Source organism: Hypanus sabinus, chromosome 2 (assembly GCF_030144855.1).
Source record: "Hypanus sabinus isolate sHypSab1 chromosome 2, sHypSab1.hap1, whole genome shotgun sequence".
Taxonomy (NCBI): Eukaryota; Metazoa; Chordata; class Chondrichthyes; order Myliobatiformes; family Dasyatidae; genus Hypanus; species Hypanus sabinus.
Genome location: NC_082707.1, coordinates 143,942,287 through 143,965,658, shown reverse-complemented (window position 1 = coordinate 143,965,658; position 23,372 = coordinate 143,942,287). Strand labels below are relative to the sequence as shown.

Genomic DNA, 23,372 nt, shown 5'->3' with positions numbered 1-23,372 from the left:
GGAAAAGCTACACTTCATGGTAGACATGACAGTGCACCTGAACACGCTGAACACAGCTCTTCAGGGGAAAGGACGTACAGCCCTGCACATGTTGGAGGATGTTTTGGCATTCGAGCGCAAGTTGACAGTGCTTGCCAGAGATTTACAGAAAGGCACTTTGTCTCACTTCCCCAATTTGAGAGAGTTCAAACAAGGTCACGACATGATAATTTCGGAGTATTTACATTCTGCAATCATCGCAATGCAAACATCGTTTGGGAAACGCTTCTGTGAGTTCAGAGAGGAAAAAAACACATTATCCTTCCCGGTCACTCCCTTAAGCATCGATCCTTCCCTACTGAATACGACTGCATTGGCAGGTGTGAGTCAACCTGATCTTGAGATGGAACTGGCCGACATAGCCGACAAAGACATATGGGTGTCCAAGTTTAGACGCTTGACAGCAGACCTTGAAGATGTTGCCCGTCAGAAGGCCGTTCTTGCTCAGAAACACAAATGGAGTGATATTGAAAACCTCACAGATGACAGCTTGCGATCCTGTGTAAAGATGAAGGTGACATCATACAGCCCTGATGTGCAGACGCTGTGCGCTGAGGTCCAGGAGCAGAAATCCCATTAACCAAGTATGATAAATATTTTAATTGCCTATTATTTTACTTATATTCATATTTTTTCATTGTTCAGTGAAATAGTCCTTTCATTTTTCAGGATGACAGCTGGCTGACGTTATTTTTGGTTTGCTGCTGGCGGAAAATTTAAGTTCGGCGTTTTTCATAAATACAAGAAGGACTCAAATAGACATTGAATATTTTACTTAAAAGTAACTTTCAACCCAACGTCTTTTTTTCGGAGTTCAAAATGTTTTTGTTGCATGCAGAAATGTAATTTCGTTTTCTCTGCAGGAGTTCATCAATTTCATAAATGCAACACATTATAGTTTGTTTATACATAGCATAAAGGCAAAAAAAACGTTGTATGCAGTGTTATTTCATTTTAAATGTCAAACGGGTTTTGCGGCTCCCAGTGTTTTCTTTTCTGTGGGAAACGGGTCCAAGTGGTTCTTTCAGTGGTAAAGGTTGCTGACCCCTGGCCTAGTGGAAGAAACTGTCCCCGGAGTCTGTATGTCCTGGCTTTTATGCCGCGGTACTGTTTCCCAGATGGAAGCAGCTAGAATAGATTGTGGTTGGTGTGACTCGGATCCCCAATGATCCTTCTGGCCCTTTTTTCACACCTGTCTTTGTAAGAGTCCTGCATTGTTAATCAATGTATTATTTGTCATCATCAAAGCAGCATATGCCTTTAGTCAGGAGTCACAAACCTCTGTACATTATATCAATGGTGTTCCTTAGGCTTCGAGTATTATTCATTGTTTTGTTATGGAAGTCTAGAGATGAATGTATCCTGATGATGACAATCGATATTTGACATTTCTATTTCAAGCATGCTATTACTTTATAGTCAAACCTGACAGACCCAGCACCTTGTGCACTCCAGAGCTAGATAGAGATCACTTTATGTAGTCTCACTGATAGAGATGAACTTGGCACAGAAATTATGGCTATAGAAGCTTTTAACATTCCATGTTTCTTGATTTGATCACAGTCCAGAAGGCCATTTGGCTCCATATAAGAGCAATCCAGCCTATTTCTTTCAGCAACATGTTCCTTAGACACCCCCCCCCACCCCCACCACCACAGTCAACCATGTTCATTCCCCAACCTCTGGTTCTCAATCATTCCACTAACAGAAAGAGTTTATCTCCAACTAGTTTTTACTTTTCAGAACCCCTTATAACTGCTTCAGTTCAATCTCAGATTTTCCAGTCTCTATTCATAAATAAAGCCCATCATCTCCAGAATCATTTTAGTAAATCCTATCTGCCTTTACCATCTTCCATAAACTGTGGAACCCAGAACTGGATGCAATACTCCAGTTTTACTTGAACTCGTGTCTTATATAGGTTCATCAAGACTTCCTCATTCTTGAGATCTGAGCCTCTATTTGTTAAATACCAGTATGCCATATGATTTTTAACCCCTTTTCAAAATTCTCAATCCCTTTCAAATTAACTGTGCAAACTGACCCCAGGTCTTTGTTCCAGAAATGTTTTTAGAATTGTCTTCTAGTTTATATTTTGTTTTCTCATTCTTCCTGTCACAGTGTATCACTGCATTTCTCAGCATTAAACTTCTCAGCACAAAATACAAAATAATTTGCTAATTTTCTCTGAAGTTTAAATGAGATATGCAATACTAAAAACACTATAGTACTATATTAAGTATTGAGATTTTGTTGGCACTGATTAATTGGAGGAAATAAAATATTAAAAAGTTCTAATTAAAATGCACCATACCTCTGGACTGTCTGGATGAGATACAACAATAGGTTGGCCTTTATCTGACATTTCTCTTATATTTATATGTAGTGGAATATCACCTAAAAAGAGATAAATCAGTTTTATTTTCTAGACATGATGTAACATAATTCTTAAGACAAAATAATGTTATCTTGTATGGTTAGAAACCTGTTGCAAGATCATAACTGCTTTTAGATTCACATTGCACCTCAATCAACTTAATATGAAAGGTATGTTAATTTTGTACCTAAAACATCTAATTGAAGCTTTGCTGCCAGCTCTTTTGCTCCTTCAGCCCCAAATATGTGAGTCTCATGTTTGCACTTCGGACACTGGAAAACACTCATGTTTTGAACAATACCAAGAACCTGTTAAAAGAAAGAGGTGCTAAGTTTTAGAGATGTTGAAGTTCTAATATACATATATTTATTTATGAAAAGGGTATGGTATTGGATACACACAAAGCTAAACTTGATCAATTGATCATTTGCAGCCACAGTACACTTCAGTGATTATTGTTCTGATAGTGGAGAATTTGTTTATACATCAGCAGGTTCACTACTGATACATAATTGATGATTCAAGACTGCAGTAACTTTCCATTTATATTTAGCACATGCTTGTTGCTTTATGTGGATTTGTGACCATAATATATTGTATAACTTTAATTACAAGCCAATTTACTATCTTTCTCTAGAAAAATATTTCCTCCGACTTTGCACAAGGGAACATCAAAAACATTTAAAAAATAAAATTAATTGGACACAATTGTCCAAAAAATAATCCTGGCTCTAAAAGTGGATTTACTTAATTCTGGAACAAGAATTCTCTTTGATAAACAAAGACAATTATTTAGGGTTCAAATTCATTATGGATTCATGGGATGAAGGGCCTCTGTGTCTGTGGTTAGGATTCCATGTTGAAATAAATTTGTGTCACTTCAATACCAACCCTACTTTCTTAATATTCTGTTTGCCAAATCCACCCACTCTTTTGACCTCAATTGCTATGAATTCATATATGTTTTGGTCTCTAGGTTGAGACTCCACATGCAACAGCTGCCATTACTTTGTTAGTTTCTCCCAGAGACCTTCCCACTCATACTTTAATCATCCAATTTTGAAGCATCTGCTCAAAGGTCAAATGTCCTCCAAATTCACTGCTTAACATTTTAATTTCTTAGCCGTACAGTGCCTCTTTTCACCTCTATTCTAACAGAATTAATTAATGCTTTCTTCTTTAGGGATTGGCATTCTCTTTTCACCCCAACCTACATCATCACAAAACTCAACATCAATCCATCCAGATTCACCAGCTGTTGCCCAATCTTTTCATAACTTGTGAAGTATTGCTGTTTCGCAGTTCTTTCATTCACTTGGTTAAAATTCCTTACTCATGTGCAATCTTGCTTCTGTCCTCGTCAATACCCTAGTCAAAATTGCAAACTTCATTCCTGGAGATGTCTTTCATAACTAAGGTACGTTGCCTATTTTTGATCTATTTTTTAAATCCACTGAGACTTTGAAGAGACAAAATGCTATCCTTCTCCATCAAGTTCTTATTAAACTTCTGAGAATAACCTTGAATTATAACTCTACCGCACCCCTCCCCCATCCAACTATGGTTAAAGCATCACCAGCAATTTTATTTTCATATTTCACTGGTAATTCCAATTCCCTTCAAGTTTGTTCTATAAAGATTTATCAATTATATGCTGTTTCCTGATCATCCAGAGATACAAGGATCAACAGAAACTCTTTAGTCATAGATAGCCAGTATCCCAATTTGGTCTCTTCATAATCGTTCCTAATACTGGCCATTCTTTTACACGAAGGTAATGTTCCTGCAATTTACTCTGAACATCAGGAGAACTAAACTCAACTATGTTTCAACTCTAACCCAGAAGAAGTCAACTATCTATGATCCAGACATCCTTGTCAACCAGTTACCTTGGGACCCAGAATGCAAAATGTTTGCATTCTCTTAAACTGAATAGTTTTGGATCCAATATCCTGCTGAAGGCATACTACCAATTCTACAATATTACATCACTAGACTTGAGACAACAATGCTGTAAGCCCTTCCTGTCAACATCACAAACTTCATAACATCTCTCCTTCAAAATATTCAGTAATCTGAACCTTGCTCTACATTGTACAAGGAGCACTTAATTTTGTGAGCTCTAAATGCTTACGTGCTTTTCTTGTCCCTATTTGGTTAAAATTCTTGGTTAGAACTCTTGTCCCTACTTCTGTTGAAGACTTATTGGCTCCAAATCCTTTGGTTGTGAAAGTCTCAAAGTAAATCAAAGTTTGGATTTTTTTTCTTAATATTTTCTCAACTTCTAAACAAATTTTGACCATATTTAAAATAAGGCCTTTTAACTTCACTGTCACAATGTAGCATTCTTAGTATAGAGTCATAGAAACAGCACAGAAACAGGCTCTTTGGCTCATCTGCCAAACAATTTAAACTGCCTACTCCCATGGATCTGCACTGGGAACATAGCCCTCCATACTGCTACCATCCACAGACCTATCCAAACTTCTCTTAAAAGTTGAAATCAAGCTTCCATGCACGTGCGCTGGCAGTTCATTCCACACTCTCATGATCTTCTGAATGAAGAAGCTTCCCCTCAAGTTCCCCTTAAACTTTTAACCTTTCACCCTTAACACATGAACACTGGTTTTAGTCCCACCCAACCTCAGTGGAAAAGGCCTGCTGGCATTTACCCTATCTATACCTTTCATAATTTTATACATCTCTATCAAATGATAAGAGCCCATTGAATTACAGGAAATTTACATATGTGGATAGAGCACTGGCTGATTAGTCAGGGATTCCATTCTGGTTGGCTGCCAGTTACCAGTGGTGTTCCACAGGGATCAGTGTTGGGGCTGCTTCTACATTCCAAAGAATAAAATCCTATTCACTCTTTCCTTGTAACTCAGGATCTCCAGACCCAGAAAATTACTTGTACATTTTCTCTGTGCTCTTTGAACCTTTTTTTTTCTTTCCTGAAGATAACTCACCAAAACTGCACCAATATGAATATTCCAAATTAGGCCTCACCATGTCTTATACAACTTCTTATACATCGATCATCTACAAATTTGCTGATCCAGTTAAACACATTATCACCCAGATCATTGATGTAAATGACAAACAACAATGGACTCAACACTGCACTGAGTCCCTGTGGCACTCTACTAATCACTAGAAAATAATAGTACTGTAGCGGTGTGCTACACGCAGTGCTAAAATAACGACACGGAGTCGGTAAACTGCAGTTAAAGATGATTTTATTCGAACTTCACAGCCTTGCTTTAAAGCCTCCCTGATCCCGCCCTCCACGGGCGCGGATGCTGTAGGGGGCACGTACTCACAATCCCGCGCAGGCTTTTCCCTTTGTTGGTGAAGCAGACCTGGCGCCCTTTTGGGACTGGCCTTTGTGCCGGCGCGCTGGCTATTTATGAGCTAGTTCGAGTGCGCTAGGCGTGGGTCGCCACATAACCCCCCCCCCCCCAGAACCGGCGATACACCCCCCCAATGTCCACAGTCTGGGCCGGACCCTGTTTGGGAGGTCAGCCTCTGCGCCGCGGTGCTGGAAACTCGACCGGTTGCGCCAAGTCCACATGGGCCGGTTTGAGTCGGTCCACCGTGAAAACCTCCTCTCTCCCCCCAACGTCCAGCACGAACGTGGACCCGTTGTACCTGAGCACCATAAATGGCCCCTCGTAGGGCCATTACAGCTGTGTTCGATGCCCACCCCTTTGTACAAACACAAACTTACAGTTCTGCAGGTCTTGGGGTATGCAGGTCGGGTTCTGCCCATGCTGCAAAGTGGGTATGGGGGACAGGTCACCGAGCCTCTTGTGCTGTCTGCCCAGAACTGCTGTGGGTTCTTCCTCTTGCCCTCTTGGGGCTGGTATGAACTCCCTGGGGACAAACAGGGGTGCGCCGTACATCAACTCGGCCGATGAGGCGTGCAGATCATCTTTGGGCGCCGTGTGGATGCCGAGTAGGACCCAGGGAAGCTCGTCCACCCAGTTAGCTCCTCTCAGCCGGGCCATGAGAGCCGACTTTAGGTGATGGTGGAAACGCTCCACCAGGCCGTTCAACTGTGGGTGGTAGGCAGTGGTGTGGTGCAGCTGTGTCCCCAAAAGGCTGGCCATAGCTGACCACAAGCTGGAGGTGAACTGGGTGCCTCTATTGGAGGTAATGTGGGCCGGTACACCAAAGCAGGACACCCAGGTGGCGATCAGTGCCCGGGCACAAGATTCGGAGGTGGTGTTGGTGAGCAGGATCGCCTCTGGCCATCTTGTGAACTGGTCCAAGATAGTCAGGAGGTGCCGCGCTCCACGCGACACTGGTAAGGGGCGCACAATGTCCACATGAATGTGGTCCAAACGCCGGTGGGCGGGGTGGAACTGCTGCAGCAGAGCTTTGGTGTGCCGCTGCACCTTGGCCGTCTGGCAGTGCATGCACGTTTTGGCCCATTCACTGACCTGCTTGTGGAGTCCATGCCAAACGAACCTGCTGGAGACCATCTGGATGGTTGTCCTGATGGAGGGATGCGCTAAGTTATGAATGGAGTCGAAAACACGGCGCCGCAAAGGTGCCGGGACGACAGGACGGGGCTGGCCGGCGGCAACATCACAGAGTAGAGTCCTCTCACCCTGGCCTACGGGGAGGTCCTGGAGCTGCAAACCGGAGACTGCGGTTCTGTAACTCGGGATCTCCTCGTCTGCCTGCTGCGCCTCTGCCAGCACCTCAAAGTCTACCCCTTGGGAAAGGGCATGAATGTTAGGGCGAGAGAGCGCGTCCGCCACGACATTGTCCTTACCCGAGACGTGCCGGACATCCGTCGTGTATTCAGAGATGTAGGACAGATGGCGCTGCTGGCAGGACGACCAGGGATCGGACACCTTCATGAACATAAAGGTAAGCGGCTTATGGTCCGTGAACGTGGTGACAGGCCTACCTTCTAAGAAGTACCTGAAATGCCCGATTGCCAGGTATAGCGCCAACAGTTCCCGGTTGAAAGCACTGTATTTGAGCTCGGGTGGCCGCAGGTGTTTGCTGAAAAACGCCAGGGGTTGCCAACGACCCGTGATGAGTTGCTCCAGTACCCACCGACTGCCGTGTTAGATGCGACCACTGTGAGGGTGGTAGGGACGTCCATTCTGGGGTGCACTAGCATCGCGGCGTTTGCCAAGGCTTCTTTCGTTTTAATGAAAGTGGCGGCGGACTCCCAGGTAATGTCCTTGCCCGGACCCAACATCAGGGCAAACAGAGGGCAAATGATTCGGGCAGCTGAAGGGAGGAAGCGGTGGTAGAAATTGACCATACCTACGAATTCCTGAAGGCCTTTGATTGTGGTGGGTCAGGGGAAATGGCGGACCTTTACCTTAGCGGGCAGAGGGGTTGTCCCGTCTTTAGTAATCCTGTGGCCCAGGAAGTCGATGGTGTCGAGCCCAAACTGGCATTTGGCCAGGCTGATTGTTAGACCGTACTCACTCAGTCGGGTGTAGAGTTGACAGAGGTGGGACAGATGCTCCTGATGACTGCTGCTGGCTATGAGGATGTCGTCCAAATAGATGAATGCGAAGTCCAGGTCGCGTCCCACGGCTGGAACGTCTGTGCGGCATTCTTCAGGCCGAACGGCATGCGGAGGAACTCGAAAAGGCTGAATGGGGTGATGAGAGCCATTTTGGGGACGTCGTCCGGATGCATCGGGATTTGATGGTATCCCCGGACGAGGTCTACCTTGGAGAAGATCCGTGCGCCGTGCAGGTTTGCTACAAAGTCCTGACTGTGCGCCACAGGGTAGCCGTCCGGTGTGGTAGCCTCATTCAGCCTGCAGTAGTCGCCGCATGGTCTCCAGCCCCGTCACTTTGGGCACCATGTGCAGGGGGAGGCCCATGGGCTGTCGGACCGCCGGATGATCCCCAATTCCTCCATCCTCTTGAACTCCTCCTTCGCCAGTCGGAGCTTGTCCGGGGGAAGCCGCCGAGCACGGGTGTGGAGGGGTGGTCCCTGGGTCGGGATGTGGTGCTGTACGCCGTGTCGGGGCATGGCTGCCGTGAACTGCGGTGCCAGAACCGATGGGAAATCCATCAGGACTCTGGTGAAGTCGTTGTCGGACAGCGTGATGGGAGTTGAGGTGTGGGGCTGGCAACTGGGCTTCTCCCAGGGAGAACGTCTGAAAGGTCTCGGCGTGGACCAGTCTCTGCCTTGGCAGGTCGGCCAGTAGGCTGAGAGCCCGCAAAAAATCCGCACCCAGAAGCGGTTGGGCTACGGCGGCCAGTGTGAAGTCCCACGTGAACCGGCTGGAGCCGAACTGTAGCTGCACCGTACAGGTGCCGTAGGTCCTTACCGTGCTGCCGTTCACGGCCCTCGGGGGGGACCCGGTGCCCTGTTGCGGGTGTCGTAATTCGTCGGAGGTAAGACGCTGATCTTGGCACCGGTGTCGACCAAAAAACATCATCTCGACCTCTTGTCCCACACATACAGGAGGCTATCCCGATGGCCAGCCGCTGTAGCCATCAGCGGCGGCTGGCCCTGGCGTTTCCCGGGAACTTGCAGGGCGGGCTACAGCGGCGGGCTTCTGCGCCCCACCGCTGGTGGTAGAAACACCATTGTTCGTTGGGCTCCTCACCCCTGTCTCTGGGGTTAGCGGGTTCTGTGGCCGGGCCTGGTCTGGTTTGCTGCTGGGAGTGTGGCCTGGTGATCTGTGCGACGGACGCACCACTCACCTTCTTGGCGTTCCACAGCAAGTCCACCTGGGCTGCCACCTTCCGGGGGTTGCTGAAATCCACATCGGACAGCAGCAGGCGTATGCCCTCGGGCAGCTGCTCCAGGAATGCCTGCTCAAACATGAGGCAGGGTTTGTGTCCGCCGGCCAGAGACAACATTTCATTCATTAAAGCCGATGGAGGTCTGTCTCCCAAGCCATCCAGGTGCAGTAAACGGGCAGCTCGCTCGCGCCATGATAGTCCGAAAGTCCTTATGTGCAGGGCTTTGAATTTCGTGTACTTGCCGTCCGCTGGGGGAGACTGTATGAACTCCTCAACCTGGGCCGCTGTGTCCTGGTCGAGGGAGCTCACCACGTAGTAGTAACGTGTGTCCTCTGAGGTTATCTGCCGAACGTGGAATTGGGCTTCTGCTTGCTGAACCATAGGTGAGGTCGCAGCGTACAGAAGCTTGGCAGTTTCAACAAAACCGCATGAACAGATGCGGCGTCGGTCATCTCAGGTCCAAAAATCGTTTGGACCGCTGGGGTCACCAATTGTAGCGGTGTGCTACACGCAGCGCTAAAATAATGACACGGAGTCGGTAAACTGCAGTTAAAGAAGATTTTATTCGAACTTCACAGCTTTGCTTTAAACCCTCCCTGATCCCGCCCTCCCCGGGCACGGATGCTGTAGGGGGCACGTACTCACAATCCCGCGCAGGCTTTTCCCTTTGTTGGTGAAGCAGACCTGGCGCCCTTTTGGGACTGGCCTTTGTGCCAGCGCGCTGGCTATTTGTGAGCCGGTTCGAGTGCACTAGGAAGTGGGTCGCCACAGTACTGTATTATTTTTTTTTCTTTGAAGGAAACTTCAAAAACTTACTTTAATTTACAAAGTTAATACAATAAAGTTAATATAATGCAGGCATGAGCATACACCTCAATGGTATCTGGAAACTGAATCTGAAAATCTATTCAACTCCCCTATTCAGAAATACGCAAGAAGTGGATAAGTGAAAATATCATACTATTGCACTTTTCTCACACTAAGACATACATTATTTTGTTGAATAAAGGGCATTTTATAAAATGTGAAATTTGCATGAGCATCTATGCCCAAAAGAGGTAACAAATCCACATCCTACAGCACCAATATTCTGAAAGCAAATGAAATAAAAATAATATTTAGTGCAAAGTTTTGAAGGCAGGAAGATCACATACTCATCCAATCAAATTCATGTTGAATTATAAACAAGAGAAAATCTGCAGATGCTGGACATCCAAGCAACACACACAAAATGCTGGAGGAACTCCAATTCCTGGTTTACAGTTCTGGTCACCGAATTATAGGAAATATGTCAACAAACTAGAGAGTACAGAGGAGATTTACTAAAATGTTACCTGGGTTTCAGCACTTCAGTTACAGAGGAAGGTTCAACAAGTTAGGTCTTTATTCTTTGGAGCATAGAAGGTTAAGGGGGGACTTGATATAAGTATTTAAAATTATGAGAGGGATTGATAGAGTTGACGTGGATAGGCTTTTTCCATTAAGGGTAGGGGAGATTCAAACAAGAGGACATGAGTTGAGAGTTAAGGGGGAAAAGTTTAGGGGTAACACGAGGGGGAACTTCTTTACTCAGAGAGTGGTAGCTGTGTGGAACAAGCTTCCAGTAGAAGTGGTAGAGGCAGGTTTGATTTTGTCATTAAAAAAAAAATTGGGTAGGTATTTGGACAGGAAAGGAATGGAGGATTATGGGCTGAGTGCAGGTAGGTGGGACTAGGTGAGAGTAAGTGTTCGGCACGGACTAGAAGGGCCAAGATGGCCTGTTTCCGTGCTGTAATTGTTATATGTTTATATGGAACTCAGCAGGCCAGGCAGCATCCATGGAAAAGAGTACAATCAACATTTCGGGCTGAGACCCTTCAGCAGGACTGGACAAAAAAAGATGAGGAGTAGAGTTAAAAGGTAAGGGGAAGGGAGGGGAGGGCAGGTGTGGGTCTGAATGCTAATGAGGGAATGATACCCCTCCTCCCTCACCACCATTCAGGGCCCCAAACAGTCCTTCCAGGTGAGGCGACACTTCACCTGTGAATCTGTTGGCGTCATATACCGTGTCCGGTGTTCCAGGTGTGGCCTCCTGTACATTAGTGAGACCAGATGTAGATTGGGAGACCGCTTCGCTGAGCACCTATGTGCCAACCGCCAGAAAAAGAAGGATCTCCCAGTGGCTACCATTTTAATTCCACTTCCCATTCCCATATGTCTATCCATGGCTTCCTTTACTGTCCTGATATGGCATACTCTGGTTGGTGGAACGACACTTCATATTCCGTCTGGGTAGCCTTCAACCTGATGGCATGAACATCGATTTCTCAAACTTCCAGTAATGACGCCCCCCCCCCTCCACACCCCTCTCCTTCACCATTCTCCATCCTCTTTTTCCTCTCTCACCTCATCTCCTTGCCTGCCCATCACCTCCCTCTGGTACTCCTCCCCACTTTTCTTTCTTCCATAACCTTCTGTCCTCTGCTATTACATTCCCCCTTCTCCAGCCCTGTATCTCTGTCACCTATCAACTTCGCAGCTCTTTACTTTACCCCTTAACCTCCCAGTTTTTCCTATCACCTTGTGTCTGCCCCTCCCCTCCCCCCAACTTTTAACTCTACTCCTCGTCTTTTTTTTTCCAGTCCTGCTGAAGGGTCTCAGCCTGAAATGTGTACTGTACTCTTTTCTATAGATGCTGCCTGGCCTGCTGAGTTCCTCCAGCATTCTGTGCATGTTGAATCATATGCAGCTTCTATATTACATCTTACTGGTGTGATTCAGAGCCCAAAGCAAGCTTACCACAATGCAGCTCTACCTGGAATAATAAACAGGAATACCATTCATGAACTGATCCAATTCTATCAATTCTATAGTTTAAACAGTTAAAGATATTGTCATCCTACATAGTTTGATTCATTTCATTTTAGTTGGATTTCTCAATTTTGTATCTATTAATGTAACTATCTTATTTAAATAGATACAACTGTAGTTTTGTTGAATAGGTTTATAGTCATATGGGCAGTACAGCGGGGTAGCACAGCATTACTGAACAGAGTTTCAGACCCAACCTCAGATGCTGCCCGTCTGTACTTGGCACTTTCTCCCAGTGACCATGTGAGTTTTCGGCCACATCCAAAAAAGTACAGATGATAGGTTAATTGGTCGCTGTAAACATGTATGTGAATGGCAGAATCTGGAGGGAACTGTAAGAAGTTAGTACTAACTAGGTAGACTGAAGGGCCAGTTACCTTGCTGTATGCCTCAAAACGGTTGGAACCCCTATACAAATTTGAAGAACGCAGCAGGTGCTTTCCACATAATCCACTGTTAGTTTCAAATTACAACCTTGGATAAAATTTTAAACCTGCTTTTCGTCTTTCTACTACTAGCGACACAATAGCACAGAAAAATACACTTGAGCTGTATGTTGCAATCTCCAATAATGACTAAAATGTCATAACATTTACAGTAGCAGATTACTCATGGCATTACATTGCCAATCCAGAATTAGTTCCAGTACAAAAAGTTTACAGGAGTAACAATTCAAGGTCATGTAAATTAAGTTTCTCTCAGACATCAGTTGCATAAAGTCAGACATTAAGTTGTAACTGCAGATCATTATCAAATAATTACTACATCTGCAGTGACAAGATTAAGATGGGTTACAATGTTCCAACTAGCTGTGTCCTCATTCTTTGTGTCTTAGCTTACAGTATACTGTATATCAGGATTGGTTGCTTAGAAAAAGTCCTTTACAGTTTCTAAGCTGCTATGGAATTGTGCAACATTCAGTAGTTAGTGTTTCTGCTAAGAGAGGAAATATAGAAAATCGGTAGAAAGAGAAACTATAACAGAATTTGTCTTATTCAATTTCATACCAATTGCCTTATCCAGTGAAAGATCAAGTCTCTGCAGCCATTTTCTCTACACATATGCTGGTTTTTCCTTTATCTTACTACTCCTTTCTTACAATTAACTTGATAGCAAAATGAAAAAAATCCATGGGTTTCATCTGAAAAATTATTCATATCAGAGAATCCCATTTCTAAATACTTTCTCTGCAAACAAAATTTTTTGCAATTAGAAGGTAGAAAGTACTTCATAATCCCACTTCAAAAATTCAATTTTTGCTGCTACAGAAATTAATTATCATGCAACAATATGAATAAAATAATTTATTCCCAATACAGTTTTAATCATGAACTTAAGACATAATTTCCATAAATTGTACTTACAGGAACACTAACTTTTTGAAACATCTTTGCTGCTCGCTGTGCATCCAACAAAGCAATGTCCTGGGGAGTAGAAACAATAACAGCTCCTAAAGGCAAATACAGTAAATTCCATTAAAGTGCCATCTTTCAGAAGCTACAGTGCCTTGTAGAAGAATTCTGCCCCCAACCATGTATTCACATAAATCAGCATTACAACCAGGGATTTTGATCAATTTAACTGAAATTTTACTTGTAGATCACATGCTCCCTTTTTCACAGCAGGGTCCAAAAAAAGGGTAAAATAGTGAAGCATGAAAAATTCAGAATTCAAAACCTGAAATGTCTGCAGTTCAAAAGTATTCATCCCCCTTTGCTCAGTACTTAGTTGAACCACCTCTTGTAACTATTACAGCCAGTAGTCTTTTTGGAAAAGACTATTAGCTTTGCGCAATGTGAAGGAGCAAAATTTGCCCATTCCTCCTAAAATTGCTCAAGCTGTGCCAGTTTAGTTGGGTAGCGGCAGCGGACAGCAATCTTGAGGTCTTGCCAGAGATGTTCGAACGTGCTGAGGTCAGGGCTCTTACTGGCCACTCATGGACATCAAATTTTATTCATTTGAAACTGCACCATGGTTGCTCTGGCAGTGTGTCATTGTCCTGCTGAAAGACAAACTATCTCTCCAGATTAGCTGGCAGGCTTTTATCCCGGATTTCTCCGCATTTAGCAGCATTCATTTTCTCATCAATCCTGACCAGATTTCCAGCACCATACTTTATAGTTGGGATGGTTTTCCCGGCTGATGTGCAGTGTAAGATTTACACCACACATACTGCTAAAAGAAACATATCCTTGCCCATCAAGATTTTCCAGTGTCACTTAAAAGATATTGTAAAGATGTGGAAGAAAGTCCTGTGGCCAGATGAGACTAAAGTGGAACTTTTTGGTCTCAACACTAAACTGTGCATGAGACATAAATCTAAGCAATTTTGAGCAACTGTGCAAGGTGGAATGGGCAAATTTTGCTCCATCACATTTCGCAAAGCTAATGCAGACTTAACTAAAAAGACAATTGGTTGTAATAGCTACAAGATGTGGTTCAACTGAAGTTCTCAGCAAAGGATAGTGAATACTTTTGAACTGCAGACAACGCAGGTTTTGAATTTTTATTTTTTCATGCTTTACAATTTATCCAAGGAGCATGTGATTCACAAATTAAAATTTCAGTTAAAAATCCCTAGTTGTAATACCCATTTATGTGAACAAAGGGTTGAGGGCTAATTCTTATGCAAGGCATTATAAATGAAGCATTTCAGAAACTGCATAAAATGAATTCTCAATTATGAAGTCTCGAGTATGGGCATTTTTAGCAATGTCATGGTTTAAAAAATGCTTCTTTTCTACCTACTCCAGCTACGTAAAGCTACAGCTGAGTACTTTGAAATTGCCTGAAGATTTTTGAACCCGTAGCAATAAAATCTGCTGGAGGAAGCCAGTGGTTTCCTAAGGTAAGGTTTTGACCTAAAGCATCAACAATTCCTCCCTCTCCTCCCCACCATTCCTACTCCCTGATGCCATTTGACTCACTGAGTTTTTCTAGCAGGTTGTTTGCGGTTCTAAATATTTTACTTTATTTTTTTGTCAAGGTAATGATAATGATAATTCATATTTCAAGCAGTATTTATTGAATAGTAAAAATAAGAAAAAGCTAAAGAGACCAGGCTAGCATGTATGGAAAAAGAAAAGGAACTGATGTTTTATGTTGATAAGCTTCCACTGGAATATGGAAATGTTAGAAATTAAACAGCTGTGACTGGAGTGCCACAGGGGTCAGAGCAGGGCCTGAAAATACTCATGATCTACGTTCATGCTTTGGAAGTCAGGACCAAGTGAGGTGTTCTCAATTTGCTGATAACTGTGAACTGAGTGGAAAAGCAAACTGTGCAGAGGATGCAGAGAGATATAGACAGGTTAAGTAAGTGGTCAAGGGTCTGGCATATGGAGCACAACACTGGTAAACGTGAGAGCAGCCATTTTGGAAGGAAAAATAGAAGATCAGATTGTTTTTTAAATTGTGAAAGATTGTACCACACTGTTGTGCAGAGGAACTTGGAAGTGATTGTACGTGAATCGCAAAAGATTGATTCACAGGTGCATTAGGTTCAAAGTTCAAATAAATTTATTATCAAAGTACATTTAAGATGTTGGAAAAGATTTGTAGCTCAGCTTGGGGCTGTTGTTGTCGAGTAGCTCAGCGAGTTGGCTTGTTAACTTGCAGATGTTTTGTTACCTAGCTAGACAACATCGTCAATGCAACTTCGAATGAAATGTTGGTGATCGACATTGTTCGTCTTTTATGTGTCCTGCGATTAGCACGTGCGTGTGTGTATACATACACATATACACACAACGACATAACGGTCGACTAACATAGCCCAGGTAACAATTATCACCTAACCAGATATTAATGAACCAATCGCAGATTACATAATCGAAATAGAAATTGATTACATAATCAATAGAAATGGCATACACACACACACACGCACGCGGACTAATAACGGGACACGTAAAAGATGAACAACGTAAATTACCAACATTTCATTCAAAGTCGCACTGATGATATTGCCTAGCTGGGTAACGAAACTTCTGTAGCCAGTTCGGCAAGCCACTCAACAACATTATCAAAGTACATATACACGTTACCATATACGACCTTGAGATTTAATTTTTTGCAGGCATTTACATGAAAAATAAAAAGATAAAACAGAAACTATGAAAAACCATAAACAAAGACTTACAAACAAACAACGTGCAAAACATTCCAAACTATAAAAATTTAAAAAATACTGAGAACATAAGAATAAGGAGAACATGAAGATGAGTATGAGGTCATAAAATCAGTTCAGAGTAGTGGTGAGTGAAAATATCCAGTGGTTCAGGAGCCTTGTGGTAAAAGGGTAATAACCATTCCTGAACCTGGTAGTATGGAACTTCAGACTTCTGTATCTCCTGCCCAATGGTAGTAGCGAGAAGAGATTATGGCTTGGATAGTGGGGGCCTTGGATGATGGATGCTGGTTTCTTGTGGCAGTGCTCATATAAATATACTCAGTTATGGAGAGGCCTTTGCCTGTGATGGACTGGGGTGTCCACTGCTTTCTGTAGTCATTTCCATTCCTGGTCATTGGTGTTTCCATACAAGGCCATGTAACCAGTTAGGAGACTCTCCACTGTGCACCTAGAAAAGTTTGTCAGAGCTTTTGATAACATGCAGAATCTAAGCAAACTTCTCAGTAGAGGAACTGTTGTGCTTTCTTTAATGATAGAACTTACATGATGGTCCCTGGACAGATCCTCTGATACATTAATGCCAAGGAATTTAAAGCAACTGACCCTCTTCACCTCCAATCCCCTAATAAAGACTGGTTCCTACTAGCCAATAATTATCTCTTTGATTTTGCTGATGTTGAGAGAGAAGTTGTTGTGGCACCACTCAACCAGATTTTCAATATTCATCCAAATACCAATCTGTCATCACCTTTGACTTGGCCAACAGTGGTGTCATCAGCGATCTTTATTATGGTGTTGGAGTTGTAATTAACCTCACAGTCTTAAGTATTACACAAGTAGAGCAGGAGGCTGAGCACACAGCCTTTTTGTGCACCTGTACTGATGGCGATTGTGGAGGACATGTTATTGCCAATCTGTACTGACTGGGGTCTGCAAGTGAGGAAATCAAGGATCTGCTTACACAAAGAGGTATCAATATCCAGGTCTTGGAGCTTTGTGATGAGTTTTGAGGGAATGATAGTACTGTACACTGAGCTGTAGCCAATGAATTGCATCCTGATGTATGCATCTTCATTGACCAGGAATTCCAGAACCAATGAAAAGGCATCTGCTATTAACTTGTGAAAATAAACAAAAACTGGAGTGAATCCAGGTCACTCAGGCGGGGTTGCTATGCCTCATGACCAACCTCTCAAGCACTTTATCACAGTGGATACAAGTGCTACTGGACAATAGTCACTGAGGAAGGTTACCATGTTCTTCTCAGTTATTAAAGGCAAAAGGAACATTGGCCTTCATTACTAGAGGGATTCAATTTAAGAGCAGGAAGCTCACGTGGCAACTGTACAGGGTACTGGTGGGGCCACACATGGAGTACTGTCTGCACTTCTGATCTCCTTACCCCAAGGGAAAATATACTGGCTTTGAAGACCGGGCAGAAGAGGTTCACCAGGTTGATTCCTGAGATGTGGGGTTTAGCTTATGAAGAGAGACCGAGTCACTTGGGACTATATCTACTGGAATTCAGAAGAATGAGAGGGGATCTTAAAGGACCATATGAAATTATGAAAGGGACAGATAGGGATGAGTCAGGAAAGTTCTTTCTGCTGATAAGTAAAACTAGAATTAGGGAACATAGCCTCAAGATACAGAGGAATAGATATAGCACAGAGCTGAGGAGAAACTGCTTTTCTTCGGGAATAGTGAATCTGTGGAATTCTCTGCCCAGGGAAGCAGTGGAGACTACCTTATTAAATACATTTAAGACACAGATAGATTTTTGCATAGCAGGAGAATTTAGGTCGGTAGAGCTGAGCCAACAGCCAGATCAGCCATCTTATTGAATGGCAGAGCAGGCTTGATGGCCTACTCCTTCTCCTGTTTCTTATATCTTATGTTCTAAAACAATAATGCTGAAACTGTGAAGTACAACACCTTGCAGCTGCAAAAAACTGGAAATAAAGTGAATGCTGAAAGTACAAGCAGCACTGTGGAGGGTAAAAAGATGTCTTAAAATTATAGGTTGATAAGCCTTCATCAGGACTGCCCAATACTGATGAAACCAAAAAGACTGGTTCTCTGAAAATTTGGAATTTGCTTTTGAAGCCTGAGGATTACAACCTGTCCAGATGGAAGGGGAAGTACTTTTTCCTCCTGAATTTTGGGTCAATATCATCATAATTTAGGACAATCGATCTTGGTGTCAATTTCCTTTATTTTATGCACTGGTCCATTTTCCTGCAATATTGATTTCTAACTTTTCCTAGATAAGATGAAAGATTTAAGAGTATCGACCCAAAACATCAATTGTTTCGCAGTCCAGAAATGTTGGTTGAACATTAAAAATTTCCAGTAGCTTCTTTCTTGTTTTAAATTTGCTTATCAATTGACCGAAAAAGAGATGTGATGACAAAGCAGATCTTTGTATAGTAGCCAGATCGATGCCAGGTCAGGCTGAAGCGTTGGAAATCACAGAACAAAGCAGCACAGTGAAGGAGGGTGATGCAATAACACATTGTCAGTACCAATTGAATTGACTTTATTACTTTCATCCTTTACATTACGTCCCCATCTAAAAGAACAATGTGCATTTTTTAAGTCATTTGTAATAAATAGCATGTACAACAGGACAGTCAATATAACAGAGAAATACAATTCTATCAGCAAGAATTAATCAGTCTGATGGCCTGGTGGAAGAAGCTGTCCCAGACCCCGTTGGTCCTGGCTTTCATGCTGTGGTACAGTTTCCTGGATGGTAGCAGCTGGAACAGTTTGTGGTTGGGGTGTCTCGGGCTCCCAATATTCCTTCTGGCCTTTTTTACACACTTGTCTTTGTAAATGTCCTGAATAGTTGGAAGTTCACAACTACAGATGTGCTGGGCTGTCCACACCACTCTCTGCAGAGTCCTGCAATTAAGGGAGGTATAGTTCCCATACCAGGCAGTGATGCAGCCAGTCAGGATGCTCTCAATTGTGTCCCTGTAGAAAGTTCTTAGGATTTGGGGGCCCATGCCAAACCTCTTCAACCATCTGAAGTAAAGAGGTGCTGCTGTGCTTTTTTCACCACAAAGCCGATATGCATAGACCACGTGAAATCCTCGGTGATTTGTATCCTGAGGAACTTAAAAGCTGTTCACCCTCTCAACCCGAAATCCATTTATGTCAATAGAGGTTAGCTTGTCTCCATTCCTCCTGTAATCCACAACCAGCTCCTTTGTTTTTGGAACATTGAGGGGGAGGTTGCTTTCTTGACACCACTGTGCCAGGGTGATGACTTCTTCGCTGTAAATTGCCTCATTATTATTTGAGATTAGGCCAATCGATGGAGTATTGTCAGCAAATTTAATTAGCAGATTGGAGCTGTGGGTGGCAACACAGACATGGGTATACAGAGAGTAAAGGCCCTGAGGGGCACCTGTGTTGAGGGTCAGAGGGCCAGAGGTGAGGGAGCCCACTCTTATCATCTGCCAGTGATCTGACTGAAAGTCCAGGATCCAGCTATACAAGGTAGAGTGAAAGCCAAGGTCTCTGAGCTTCTTGTCGAGCCTGGAGGGAATTCTGATGTTGAATGCTGAACTGTAGTCCAAGGACAGCATTCTCACATAGGCAGCCTTCTTCTCCAGGTCTGTAAGGACGGTGCGTAGAGCTGTGACTATTGTGTCACCTATTGATCGGTTGTGTCGGTAGCGAATTGTAGAGGGTCCAGTGTGGGTGGTAGCATGCTGCAGATGTAGTCCTTGACTGGCCTCTCAAAGCATTTACTTATTATTGAGGTGAGTGTGACAGGACTCCAGTAGTTCAGACAATTGAGAACATAACTAAAAAAGTCTTACAGCCATGGGAACTATCCTAATATAAACCATCTCACTAAAACTTAGGGGATGAAACAAGTAAATTTGAATGTTTTGGGAACTGATATCTGATGGAAAGGATGGTTTGTTAAGTTACAAAAGCTCAAAGAAACATTCTGAAATTAGAGAAACCAAATGGTTGAAGGAATTATCAAATGGAGCTACAAGGAATTTGAATTTAAATAAAAAATTTACAGATGAATAAGGATTTGAACGAAGGATTTGTGTAAATAGCAATGAAAAAAACTTGGCACGTTTGGAAGGTAGAGTATGTAAAGAAATAGGAAATAAAAAGGTGCCTTAAGAGATGACCAGCAGCAGTTACTTAAGGCCAACTACTGAAATTACTAGAAAAGAACTCACCAAGATCAAAACAATGTCAAGTTGATCAAGAGTGGGTAATATTTTAATATAAGCAATGAATTTGAAAGTTGTGAAAGTAAAGAGTTGCAGAACTAAAGAGTTAAGTAATTGTTTTAAAATATTTATGAATTTTCAAGTTGACTGAACTAATCATAAGTATAATAAATATAGGTAAATATAAATCATAGGTATAATAAAGTATACCTGCTAGCAAAGACATTCTGTAATATGTTTTATAGTGCCCTATATCTAATTGGTAACAGATGAATGTTGCAAGCCAATAAAGACATGGTGGTGTGTGGAGACCAGATTGTTAAGTCTCCTACTTTTCCTCTTCCTTGTTGCAGTGCCTCCAAACCAGATGTATGGGACAAAATACAGGAAAGTTCCACATTTAACTGGATTTAATTTTAATACAAATTTTAGAAAGTGGCATTGAGAAAGGAATCATTAACGCAAATACAAGGAAATCTGCAGATGCTGGAAATTCAAACAAGACACACAAAATGCTGGTGGAGCGCAGCAGGCCAGGCAGCCTCCATAGGAAGAAGTACAGTCGACGTTTTGGGCCGAGACCCTTTGTCAGGACTAACTGAAAGAAGAGATAGTAAAAGATTTTGAAGTGGGAGGGGGAGGGGGAGATCCGAAATCCAGCATTTTGTGTGTGTTGAAAGGAATAATTACTTTGATTTACAATTGGAAAAAATATAAAATTACTGAGACCCAAATTATTGAGGTAAAAACATGTGCGGCCTTGTTTCTGTTACATCGAAATAATTTACCTCATGAACATTTTAATTTACATATAAAATTACTCTGCAATATAGAAACCAAGTAAAAGAAATCTGATCATACAATATCAGACAGCCAAGCCAAAAGAGTTTTCTGGAATTGGTATTTTAAATATTTTGTCAGTGTTCCATTGTGTGGCTTGTAATGTTTTGCAGAACAACCAAATCCCAGTCACAAGTACAACTTACTCCATGATATAACAATGATAGTTTTGCACTATAAAGAAATTACTTACACCTACCTGAAATAGGTATGTTTTGAGAGATGGAAAGCTGCACATCTCCTGTGCCAGGTGGCATATCTATAACAAGGTAATCCAATTGACCCCAGTCAACCTACAGAACAGAAGATATCTATAACAAGGAACTTTGAAAATTTTTAATCACCCAACAAATAAATGATCTACAAATTGTAAATTAAATTAATAGCCTATCTGCAAAAGTACTTGACGCCAAATTAGAAAGTTCATTCTCCAAGCCAAACTAAAAAACACAAATTGAAAATAAGGAGAAATTCACAAAATTATTTTTGTTTAAAGACATTGATAGCAAGAAGAAATCAGTAACTTAAGAGATAAATCATACATACAGGTATCCCCCGCTTTTCAAAAGTTCGCTTTACACCACTTCGCTTTTACGAAAGACCTACATTAGTACCTGTTTTTGCTAACCGAAAGAAATCTGAAGAGGATTTTCGCTTTTATGAAAAAAGGCGAAAAGTGAAAATAGCATTCAGCGCTTGTTTTGCAGCGAGCCGTTATAGAGGCAGTGCACACCCCTTCTCTGGGAACTACACTCAGCATCAAGCCGCCATGGCTTTGAACTGCATGAGATTTTCACTACAATTGACAGTGTTGCAATGATTGCAGAAAAGTATGACTTTAATTTTAAATGGGCACATAGGTTTAGGGCAGATTTGCAGGATGTTTTGAGTGCTTACAAAGAACCATATGATAGAAAAATGCGCGAACCTTCCAGTGGGCTCACTGTCTTCCCAATTCTGGTAACTGAAACTACACTGTACATACATTATTTCTACTTTATATAGGCTGTGTATTTATCATATCATCCCTGCTTTTACTATATGTTAGCGTTCTTTTAGGTTTTATGTGTTATTTGGTATGATTTGGTAGGTTATATTTTGGGTCTGGGAACACCCAAAATTTTTTCCCATACAAATTAATGGCAATTGCTTCTTCACTTTACACCATTTCTGCTTACGAAAGGTTTCATAGGAACACTCTACTTTCAGATAGCAGGGGAAACCTGTATACCAACATTAACAACTTATGAGTACATTTGAAAACATATCATCAAATGAAAGGTCTTGCACTGTTGACATAACACCAAGCCACTTTACCAATTAGTAAGAACTCAGCTTTTGCACATCACGAACTCCTGATTTTGGATTTTGACTAACGCTGATGCTTAGAAAAATCCAAGATAAACAGACATTTCAATAAACATAAAAGAACAGCTATCATGGAAGATTGATGCCTGAATAGGAATTACGTTTATGTGGCAGCAATTTAAAAGACGCTTGGTGATTCATATGATTTCTGCAGAGATTATTTTAGGTATTATCAAAATACATCAGAAAAGATTGTTCCTCACTTGTCTCAACAGCTTTTCTATTGCTGACATCACCATTAGACCTCGCCAAACAATTGGTGCTGTTTCCTCCACCAGAAAACCCATTGACATGCTACCAAGAGGCAAAAATAAGCACAAATTCAGCATGTACTTAAAAGCACTGACAAAAAGCACATTTTATTAAATACTAATTAATTCATTAATACAAAGAAGATGGAATATCTTTGAATGAAAATTGCTTACCAGTTAATTCCATAGTTCACCAAGGGTATCATCAAGTTGCCTTTTAAAAGGGAAAAGATATGATAAATAGATTGTTTATTCTAAACTATGTCTATGACCACATAATCCTATCTACTGAATGCAAACAACATATTCAAGTCTTGTGCTACAAAGAGACAACTTATTCGTCAGCACAAAAAGGGTGGGGACAGGCATTTTTAAAAGCTTTTACAATACATTAGGAAAGTCACAGAGATATCATTGTTGATTTAAAAAGGGCTCTCATCAAGATGTTCTTCTGAATGCTTCTTTTCTTTTCAAATGTCTTGTCATAGTGCAATTACAATGACCAGCAATGAAGGTTATTATCTTCTAAGATAGAAGTAGATTTATAAAGGCAGGTAACAAGCACCA

At 42.2% G+C, this 23,372-nt stretch overlaps 1 protein-coding gene across 4 annotated transcripts in view; it reads right to left on the bottom strand.

The window, feature by feature from the left end:
- The window catches only part of nubpl (nucleotide binding protein-like), a 54,209-nt gene that overhangs the window by 9,628 nt on the left and 21,209 nt on the right, over positions 1-23,372 (bottom strand). For all 4 annotated transcript variants that reach the window (XM_059956311.1, XM_059956302.1, XM_059956319.1 and 1 more), the window contains 6 exons: positions 22,980-23,019; positions 22,758-22,848; positions 21,386-21,479; positions 13,371-13,456; positions 2,604-2,724; positions 2,354-2,436 (listed from right to left, as the gene is read on the bottom strand). In XM_059956311.1, coding sequence (XP_059812294.1) covers positions 2,354-2,436; positions 2,604-2,724; positions 13,371-13,456; positions 21,386-21,479; positions 22,758-22,848; positions 22,980-23,019 — 515 coding nt within the window. The remainder of the gene's footprint in view (positions 1-2,353; positions 2,437-2,603; positions 2,725-13,370; positions 13,457-21,385; positions 21,480-22,757; positions 22,849-22,979; positions 23,020-23,372) is intronic.